Source organism: Orycteropus afer, unplaced genomic scaffold, assembly GCF_000298275.1.
Source record: "Orycteropus afer afer isolate SDZICR_OR568_19922 unplaced genomic scaffold, OryAfe1.0 scaffold00274, whole genome shotgun sequence".
NCBI lineage: Eukaryota > Metazoa > Chordata > Mammalia > Tubulidentata > Orycteropodidae > Orycteropus > Orycteropus afer.
In genome coordinates, this window is record NW_006921861.1 from 342,292 (window position 1) to 352,936 (window position 10,645).

At 43.9% G+C, this 10,645-nt stretch overlaps 1 protein-coding gene across 1 annotated transcript in view; it reads right to left on the reverse strand.

The window, feature by feature from the left end:
* The window catches only part of SAP130 (Sin3A associated protein 130), a 169,013-nt gene extending 160,926 nt beyond the window's left edge, over window positions 1-8,087 (reverse strand). Inside the window, exons 1-2 of the mRNA XM_007950508.1 lie at window positions 8,023-8,087; window positions 7,115-7,239 (exon numbers count right to left, since the gene is read on the reverse strand). Of these exons, the coding sequence (XP_007948699.1) occupies window positions 7,115-7,239; window positions 8,023-8,087 (190 nt within the window). The remainder of the gene's footprint in view (window positions 1-7,114; window positions 7,240-8,022) is intronic.
* Between the last annotated feature and the right edge of the window lie 2,558 nt (window positions 8,088-10,645).

The following is a 10,645-nucleotide window of genomic DNA, read 5'->3' on the forward strand; positions in this document are numbered from 1 at the left end:
ACTATGGTACATACACATAATGGAACACTATGCAACGCTAAAGAATAATGTAGAATCTGCAAAACACTGCATAACATGGATGAACTTGGAGGACATCATGCTGAGGGAAATAAGTCAATCACAAAAGGACAAATACTGTTTTAGTCCGTTACTGTAAAAGTTAAGGAAAGGTTTATCTATAGAAGGACGTTTTCTTTGTTGGTTACCAGGGGTGGGAGGGGAGGGAACACGGTTAGATAGATAGAGATAAGTATTGATTTGGGTGAATAGAAGGGCAATGTACCAAATGTGAGTGACCAATATGGCAGCACTGAGGAGGAGAAAGACAGAGAGAGGTACATGGGAGGTACAAACAACAAATATGAACCCTTTTGCACATACAGTACTGTGTTGTCAGTGAAAGCAAGCATGGGTACATGGGTGGATAGATAGGTGGACAGGCTGAACGATTAGGTATGTGTACGAAATGGGGAGTGTATCCAAGAACATACATAAGAGCTGGCAGACAATGGTCCTTCAATTTATGTGAATGATCAGAATTACCAGGTGTATAGGAGAGTTGACAAGCGGAAGGTTGTGTTCACTGCTTGGTCACAGCCAGCTACCCAGAGGGACCGAGTAGTTGAACCTGCAGGCTTGGGACCACAGTCGCAGGGACATCAAGCTCAATTGGCATAACATACTATATAAAACATTGTTCCACCTCCTACTTTGGCGAGTTGTTGTTGTTACGTGCCGTCGAGTCATACCCGACTCATAGCGACCCCTCCTTGGGTTTCCGAGGCAGTATCACTACGGACGTAGTATTGCCCAACCTTCCTTCCAAGGAGTGGCTGGTGGGTCTGAACCGCCAGCCGTCTGGTTAGCAGGCAAGTGTCTTAGCCACTATGCTACCAGAGCTCCCACTTTGGCGAGTAGCGACTGGGATCTTAAAAGCTAGCAAGCTGCTATCTAGATGCAACGATGGGTCTCTCCTCGTCCAGGGCAAAGAAGAATGAAGAAAACCAAAATTCATGGAAACAATTAGTCCTAGTGACTGGTATGACCTTCTGAAAATTAAATTTTTATGTGCTTCCAAAGACTTCTCCAAAAGAGTCAAAAGAGAACCTACAGATTGGGAAAAAATATTTGGTAATGACATATCTGACAAGGGACTTATCTCTAGAATTTATAGAACACTCCAACACCTCAATAACAAAAAGACAAACAATCCAATTAAAAAATGGGCAGAAGACATGAATAGACACTTCACCAAGGAGGATATTCAAGTGGCCAACAAACATGAAGAAATGCTCATGATCATTAGCTATCAGAGAGATGCAAATCAAAACAACAATGAGATACCATCTTGTTCCAGAGCTAGTAGCAAAGTTCAACAAGACAGAAAATAACAAACGCTGGCAAGGTTGTGGAGAGATTAGGACTCTCATACACTGCTGGTGGGACTGTAAAATGGTACAACCATTGTGGAAAGTAGCATGGCGATTCCTTCAAAAGTTGTAACTAGAAATACCATTTGACCCAGCTATTCCATTACTAGGTATATACCCTAAAGAAGTGACAGCCATGACAAGAGCAGATATATGCACACCCATTTTCATCGCAGCACTATTTGCAATAGCCAAAAGATGGAAACAACCTAGGTGTCCATCAACTGAGGAATGGATAACCAAACTATGGTATATATACATAATGGAATACTATGCAATCCTAAAGAATAATGTAGAATGTGCAAAACACCGCATAATGTGGATGAACTTGGAGGACATTATGCTGAGTGAAGTAAGTCAATCACAAAAGGACAAATATTGTTATTAGTCCGTTATTGTAAAAGTTAAGGAAAGGTTTATCTAAAGAAGGAAATTTTCTTTGTTGGTTACAAGCGGTGGGAGGGAAAGGGAGGGAACGCTGTTAGATAGATAGAGAAAAGTATTGATTTGTGTGAAGAGAAGGGCATACCAAATGTGAGTGATCAATACGGCAGCACTGATGATGAGAAAGACATAGAGAGGTACGTGGGAGGTTCAGACAACAAATATGAACCCTTTTTTACATACAGTACTGCGTTGTCAGTGAAGGCTAATATGGGTATATGGGTGGTGCTTGAACAATTTCTCTTAGAAAGATCAGCACGAGGCCTGTCCCCATGAGGCGGAGGTCAAAGATGTCTAAATGTACGAACTACCATGCCACTCCATCATTTCAGACATTAACTCCTCCTCCTCCTCCCAGTAATTTCCCCAGTCTTAGGGTTCTGTATTTTGCTGTAATGCCTCACAGAACTCACAGACACCCAGGGGTTCGTCTCACATAGTAGTGGTGGAGGCTGGCAGGCTGGCGAGTCCCGGGTCCGTGAGTAGGTCTGGCAGATCCTCCCAACTCTCGGGTTTGATGAACCTCGATCAGCAGATCAGATGACGGGTGCCGTTCCAAATCCAGGGGTGAGATGAGGATGATCCAAGACACAAAGCCCGACCAAGAGGAGGGCAAATCTTCCCAGGAGATTCGTAGGTATACCCTCAGGGAAGCTAAGGGTGGTGATTTGAATTATACCCTCCAGCAAGGCAGGACTCAAGATACATTCCACCTGTGTTGCCCCAACAGAATTAACCTAAATCCCATCACAGAGTCAATTGCCAGTCATTATAGGGAATGACTACTACCAGCTGCCCAGCCAAATTGATACCTGACCTTAATTACCACAGCACCCCAAACAGGCATGGATAATGGGATTTACAAAACATCACAGAATGGAGGACAATGGCTAGAAGGGCCACATCAAGCAATTACTGAAGGTGGACAGATGGGTGGTCATGTGTATGAAATGAAGAGTGCATCCAAGAGCATGGGAGCTCTGGTAGCAGCATAGTGTCTAAGGCACTTAACTGCTAACCAGAAGGCTGGCGGTTCAAACCCACCAGCCACTCCTCGGAAGGAAGATGGGGCAATCTACTTCTCTAGTAAGACTGCCTCGGAAACCCAAGGAGGGGTCGCTATGAGTCGGGTCCGACTCGATGGCACATAACAAAACAACACAACAACATCCAAGAACATATATAGGGTTAGCATACAATGGTCCTATAAGTTCATGTGAATGATCAGAATTCCCAGGTGTATAGTAGAGCTGACAAGGGGCAAAGTTGTGGTCACAGCTTGGTGACCCAGAGGGACCGAGCAGTTGAACCTGCGGCCTTGGGACCATAGTCGCAGGGGACATCAAGCTCAACTGGCATAACATACTATACAAAACATTGTTCCACGTCCTACTTTGGCAAGTAGCAACTGGCATCTTAAAATCTAGCAAGCTGCCATCTAGATGCAATGATGGGTCTCTCCTCATCCAGAACAAAGAAAATTGAAGAAAACCAAAATTCATGGAAACAATTAGTCCTAGTGACTGGTATACCATCCAATCTGCAGCCTATATGACTATGAGATCAGAAGAACTAGATGGTTCCTGGCTACCACTGTCATCCACTTGAAAGGAATCTATGTAGGAGATCCTTGATAGAGAGGGAGAACAATATGGAACAAAACTCAAAATTATTTGGAGGAAAAAAAAGGGGGGGAAGACCAGGTTTGCTGGTCCCATAGAGCCTGGTGGAACCATTGAGACTACGGCCCTTAGCTGCCCTTCAGATTTGGAATTAAACCCACACCTGTGGTTTCCAGCCAAACAAAAGACAGGCATATGAGTTGAACATTTACCTCAAGTAGATACACTCCTTGGAGAGAACAATCACGGGAGAAAGAAGGGCTGCTTATGCACAGGGAGACAGCTCGGGGCAGGAGTGCATGGAGGGATGGACACAGGGAAGAGGTAACTATGGGGAGGAAGTGGGAGGGGAGCTGTTGCATTATGGTAAACTGTGGTTAATGTCATGAGACAAAGTATACGTGAACTGCTGTATGGAAAGTAAACTTGCTCTGTAAACCTTCACCCAAATCACAATGAAAAAAAAACGGGGGGGGGGGAGACTTGGTTTTAATCTATGCTTCCTAACTTTGAGCATGCACTTGAAATCCTTATATACTCAAGATGCCAAATGCCTCTTCTGATAAAAACAATAGGAAATAGTCACCTAAATACCTAGAAAAACTTTCATATTTCTTTTCTACATACATGTATATTTTTCAGAAGCGAAAGTACTAACAATTTTGGTCTTTGTCAATGATTTCCTTTTCATTTAGCCAACAAAGTCTGAGGACAATTATTGCTGATTAATTCCATTTTTACCAAGCAGTGTAATTCCTTACACAGAATATATATTCACAAATATTATCTTTGGCTATGCTCCTTGAAATTACCCTTGTTGTGAATTTATCCTAAAGATAAAATGATGTCAAAAACTTTTGCCAAGGACTAAAAGAACATTAAGTCACTCTACAAGAACTTACTAACCACTACTTTGTGCCCTATATTAAGTACAGGACATTAAAACATGCAGGAGACAGACATGGTCCTCAGCCTTCAGTCTAGTGGGAGGTTCTAACCTGAATTGCTGTGGACAACGCTGTCTGCAAAGACTTCCCAGAGAGTAACATCTGACATGAAACCTCAATAACAGGAATTAGCCAGATAAGTGAGTATGAATACAAAGAAGGAAAACTGAAGCAAAAGGAACAGAATATACAAAAGTCTGAGGTCATGAAAACTGTGGGAACTTTTCATCTTTTTTCAGCAAACGTGAGTAAATACTATTGAGCAGAGGCATAAAGTGGCTTCAAGTCTACTGAAAATAATAGTAAATTTGCAACAGAAAGTAAGTTAAAAAAAAAGTTAATTGGTGAGAGGGAGGTAAAGCAGCAGGAAATGAGGCAGAAACATTAGAGAAAGAGCAAATAAAGATGATGCCTGAGTTCCTGGTTTCAGAAATGCATAAATGCTTGTACCAACCCCCCCCCCCCGACTACTTACAATGTTAAGGAATACAAGGACCAAAAGGTAAAGAAAAAAAGAGTACTTTTTGTCTTACTCTGCGATGCTATCTTCTAAGTTTATATGAAGTAAACACTCATTTGAGGGAGAATCAAAAGAAACAAGAAACAGCCCTGTTGACATTCTGAGCTGGTCATTTTTTGGTTTGGGGGCTGTCCTGTGTACTTAGCTGCATCCTTGGCTTCCATCACTCACAGGATGCCTGTAGTACCACCCAGTTGTGACAATCAAAAATGTCTCTATGCATTGCCATACATTCCCTGGAAGGCAAAACTGTCCCTCACTAAGAATGATCTGTGGCACTCAAAACATATACACTTAAAACAGCAAGTTCTATATATGTGTGTATATAGTTAGTAAGGAGCTCTGGTGGCACAGTGCCTAAGGCATGTGATTGCTAATCAGAAGGTTGGTGGTTCAAACTCATCAGCCATTCTGCAGAAGGAAGACTGGGCAATCTACTTCTGTGAAGATTTACCGCCTTGGAAATCCAATGGGGATCACTAAGAGTCAGAATCGACTGAAAGGGAGTAGGTTTTTTGGTTATAGTTAGTCATGCATCACTTAATATCTACAATGTCATGTGATTTGGATGTTGTGCAAACACCATACTATATACAGGCACAAATGAGTTCCATTCCTAAGTCTGTTCCTAATGTGAATTTATAGGTAAGTCAGCACAGTTAGGTACGATTTGTATCTAATGTCTGTTAGTCAAATGTCTCACCTTTCAATAAATAAAAATATTTAAAAAACATTTCCAGATACTCTAAAGTATCTTTAATATAATACAGTAATAATGATAATGTTTTGATACATAATGCAAAAGAGCATCCATTTGTTATCATGAACCACTGTATATACCTTGAATCTATTAATAGGCTTTCTGATAGTTGAGACCACAGATGTTAGCCAAAAGGGAAAAAAATAACGTTTTAAATTAGAATTGTAATATAGTCTTTCTTTTAATTAACACAATATTACTAAATTCCCAGAAGGAAATTTTTTTTTTTGATTGTGGTAAAAACATACACACCAAAATACCTCACCAACACAGAAACTTCCACATTTACTTATCAATGACATTGACTACATTTTTCATGTGTGCCACCATTATCACTACCCTCATCTACAACATTCCACCACCATTAATATAAACTCAATTCAACTAAATAACTTCAGCTCTCCTCCTCTCTCCCACCCCTGGTAACCATTAATAACCTTTGGTTTCTATATATTTGTAAGATCATATTCTTTTGCAACTGACTTATTTTGCTCAGCAAACATTTTCAAGGTTCAGCCATGTTGTCAAATGCATCACAACTTCACTTCTGTTTCCAGCTGCATAATTTTCCATTGTATGTATGTACATTTTGTTTATCCAATCATCTGTTGATGGACAATTGGTTGTTTCCATCCTTTGCCTATAGTGTAAGTGCTGTAATGAACACTAGTGTACAGGTTCCTGTTTGCGACCTCAACTTAATTCTGTTGGGTTCTGTTCTGACAGAAGCTGAATAACTCATTTTTCTAAAGTTATCATTATTACTGCTTTTTATTGTAAGTATCTTTATAAATCACAACACTGAACACTGGCAAGTGAACATCTGAGAATGATTAACATCAGCAACTCATGCGCTGGAATACTGTATGCAGTACATATTACTAACGATAATTACAAGATGTACAACTCCCCACCACCATTTAAAAAAAAAAAAAAAAACCCATCCAGGCAGTATTAACAGCAGTTTGGGACTGGATACCTGGGTTATATTATAATTGTATATTCAATTTTTTGAGGACCCACCAAACTATTTTCCACAGTTGTACCACTTTCCATCCCCAACAGAAATGGATGAGGGTTCCAGTTTTTCCACATCTTGAAAACACTTGTTTTCAGTTTTTTTTATCATTGCCATTCTAATGGGGGTGAGGTAGAATCTCACTGTGGTTTTGATTTGCATCTACCAGATCACTAATAACGTTGACTATCCTTTTGTGTGCTTGTTGGTCATCTGATTATGCTCCTTGGTGAGCTGTTTAATTCCTCTGTCCATTTTCGGATTGGGTTGTTTGTCTTTTTGTTAAGTTCCCAGAAAGTATTTGCTAATTTCAAAACTAGAAAACTAGCAAAATTGTTAATGTAGAAAGCACCTAGAATGTTACACATCTTACCTGTAGCAGTTGGGTTTATCAATCCTGCAGAACCACTGTTTGAAATCTGTGAAGGAGTTTGGCCCAAACCAGTGGAAGGGGTTCCTAAACGAGGAAACTGTTGAGAACTCATTTCCACCTGCAGTACATAATCACATGGTTATTACTAGATGTGAGATTAAAATCAATAATGAAAAATTAAAGAAAATAATTACCTTTACAATACCATCCTATAGAAAAGTAAATGCAACATTTTTCTAAAAAAACTACTTGTGATCAATAAACAATGTAGAAATTATCTAAATACTTTAAATTTATCATGTACACAGGTTCAATTAGAAAAATTGCTTATGCTATGGGATGCTATGTATTGTAGGATACTATGAACCTCCATAGACACTTGTGGACTGCTATACTGAGAAGAATCAACATAAAATCCTGTACTACATGTGTAATAACACAATTCGTATTATCTAGCTGTTTAAAATTTCACAGAGAATGAAATGTGTCTTTGAAAGATTTAAACCTCACATTAAGGTGAACAAAAGTATGGTCAATATGTCACAGGAGATTTTGCAGAGAAATGCCTTTTCTTAAAAGAATCAGGAAACATATAAAAGCTTGTTCCAAAATTCTCTCGTCCTATATTTGGGAAGACCGTCATTCACAGATTCCCTTTTATTTCCCTTTCATATTCTCCACTAAGCCTGAAGGACCAGGGACCGTCACTGCCTTTTCTAAAGTCACCCCCCCACATTCCTCCAAGGGGCAAGCTCTGCTCATTTCCCCGGATTTACCCGCAATGCTAATCCCATTCCAAAGATCATCGCTGAGATAAGAGAACACAGATTTCCAGATCTCTGAAACTCCATCTCACAGGGAGAACAGGCATTCTGGACAGCCCCAAGACGACTTGTCCGCCCTTTTACCTACAGCTGCCGCCTGCACCTCTCATTTTCATTTCTCCGGGACGGTGATGCTGCGGAGAGCTCATCCCGGTGGCAGCGCAAGTCTCCAGGGGGCGTGGAGAGAACTCGTGCGGAGCGCGTCGCGGGCCCACAGCTGTTCATTCCCGCAGTTTCCACTCACCCAGTCACTTGGCCGCCACTTGGCTCCCAATCCTCTTTCCCCGAACCTGCCCCTATCTTCCCCACTAGGCCATTGGCCCCATGCCGGGGCGTCACTCCGGGGCCGACACCAATCCACAGCTGCCTGCGCGCTCTGGTCCCGCCCCACCCTCCCGCCGATTGCCAGCGAATCAGGCGCGAGCTTCGCTGGGGACCCCAAACCTCTCGAGCCTCAGCCAATAGCAGAGAAAGGAAAGCGCTCCCAGGGACCGGGGCGGAGACTGGGCAGGCCCCGCCTCAGACAGGGTACGAAGCGGCGGGCGCAGGGCCCGGATGTGGAGAGTCACTTTAAACTGCTCCAGGAGCCAAACTCCCCGGGCCGCCCTCCCTCAACTCCAACTCCTCCACTTCCCCGCCAGGGCCCGAACGCGCCACGCCTCCACGCCAGAGTCAGCACACCCCCTCCAAGGCACCTCTCTCTTCCTCGCCCAGGGACACCCACTCCCAGTTGGCGGCCCAACCGCTGTGCTCAGCTCGCAAAAAAGCCCGGGTCCTAGCTGCAGGAACCAGAAACAGCTGCCCTTCCCCGGGTACGCACCGTGAACAGACGCTGCAGCCCGGCTTGGCCGCCCCGCCCCCTCGTCTCCTCCCCTCGCCTCTTGGGCGCCCGTCTCCCGCCATTACCTGGGTGTCTGTGCCGAGTGGCCGCCGCGCCGCCTCCAGCTGTCTCCCGTGCGCTCTCTGCCTCTACGGCCAACGTCTTGGAGCTCCAGACCCGCTACCACCGCCGCGGCGCTAACACTCTGCCCCCCACCCCTCAACACTGGGGCACTGCTTCCGCCGCCGTAACGAGCCGCCCACCTATTGGCTATAGCTGGCCCCGCCCAACTCCGGGAAAGCAAGTCCTTGCCCAGTGTGAGCGGAGAGAGGGTTGGCATGCACCCTCTGTGCCCCGGAGGCCTCTGGGAAATGTAGTCCCGGGTTACAAGAGGGCGGGCCGGGAAGGAGGTGGGAGAGCCGAGGCGAGGCTGGGCTTCCCGGCGACCTGGGCTGCACACCCTTTTCCTCTATAGAGAAGGTGGGCATGTTATTTTTGCACTGTGAGAACATAGTGCATCCCGTCCCCTTTGGTTCATCTTGACGGCTCTAGATTCAGTATTTCTAAAGGGGGGAGGGAGCGGCGCGAGAAAAGATTAATGAAGGCTGGGCTGCAGCGGACGGGCAGAGGGTTTCCCTGGCAGAGCTTGCTTCCCTGCTCAGTGTGTGGTACTTGGTCTCGTCATTAAAGACCACGGCCAGAAAATCCCCAAGCATGGTGGGAGTATTGTGCACACTGAACTGAAGGGACTACGTGGAGTCTGCACTGGACCCTCAGCCTCACGCGCTGTATACCCCTCCCAACCTGTCCGGTATCTGGCCTGTTAGAGGACAGCTGGGAGAGGCGTTTTGCGCTTTCTAGGTTCTTCTGGATTATAAGGAATCAAAGGATGGGTTAGTTTGGTTCTTTTTTGTGGAGGTGGAGAGTTAGAGTTTATACACCTCTACAAGTCGTAGCCAAAAGTTATTGAGTCAAAATTTGGGTCTTGTAATAGAGAAGTCCACTCCTCGGAAGGAAGGTTGGGCAATCCTACTTCCGTAGTGATACTGTCTTGGAAACCTAAGGAGGGGTCGCTATGAGTCGGGCGACTCGATGGCATATAACAACAACAAAGATGCCTCTCCAGAAGACATGACTAGACACCTCACCGAAAAGACTATTCAGATTAGCCAACTTTCTTTCTGAGAAGTGCCTGGTGGATTTGAACCACCAGCCTTCTGGTTAGTAGTCAAGTGCTTTAGGCACTATGCCACCAGAGCTCCTCAATCTGCTAGCCTTCTGGTTAGCAGTTAGGTTCTTTTGGCATTATGCCAGCAGAGCTCTTCATTAGCCATTAGAGAGATGCAAATGGAAACAGCAATGAGATACCATCTTGCCCCAGCACTAGTAGCAAGGTTCAACAAGATAGAAAGTAACAAATTCTGGTAAGGATGTGGAGAGATTGGGACCCTCCTATACTGCTGGTGGAACTGTAAAATGATTCAATCACTGTGGAAAACAGTATGGGTATTCCTTAAAAAGTTGGAATTAGGAATATCATTTGACCCACCCATTCCATTTCTAGTATATATCCTAAAGACTGAGAACGAGGACAAGAACAGATAAATGCACACCCATGTTCATTGCAGCATTATTTACAGTAGCAAAAAGATGGAAACAACCTATGTGTCCATCAACAGAAGACTGGGAAAGAGATGGAAACAACCTAAATACCCATCATGAATGAGTGGATAACCAAATTATAGTATATCCACACAATGGAATACTATGCTACGTTAAAAAACAATGAGGTTGGAGTTCCGGCAAGATGGCGGACTAGGCAGAAGGATTACACAGACCCTCTTCAACAAAGAAAAGGGAAACCAATTAACACAGACACAGAAGATA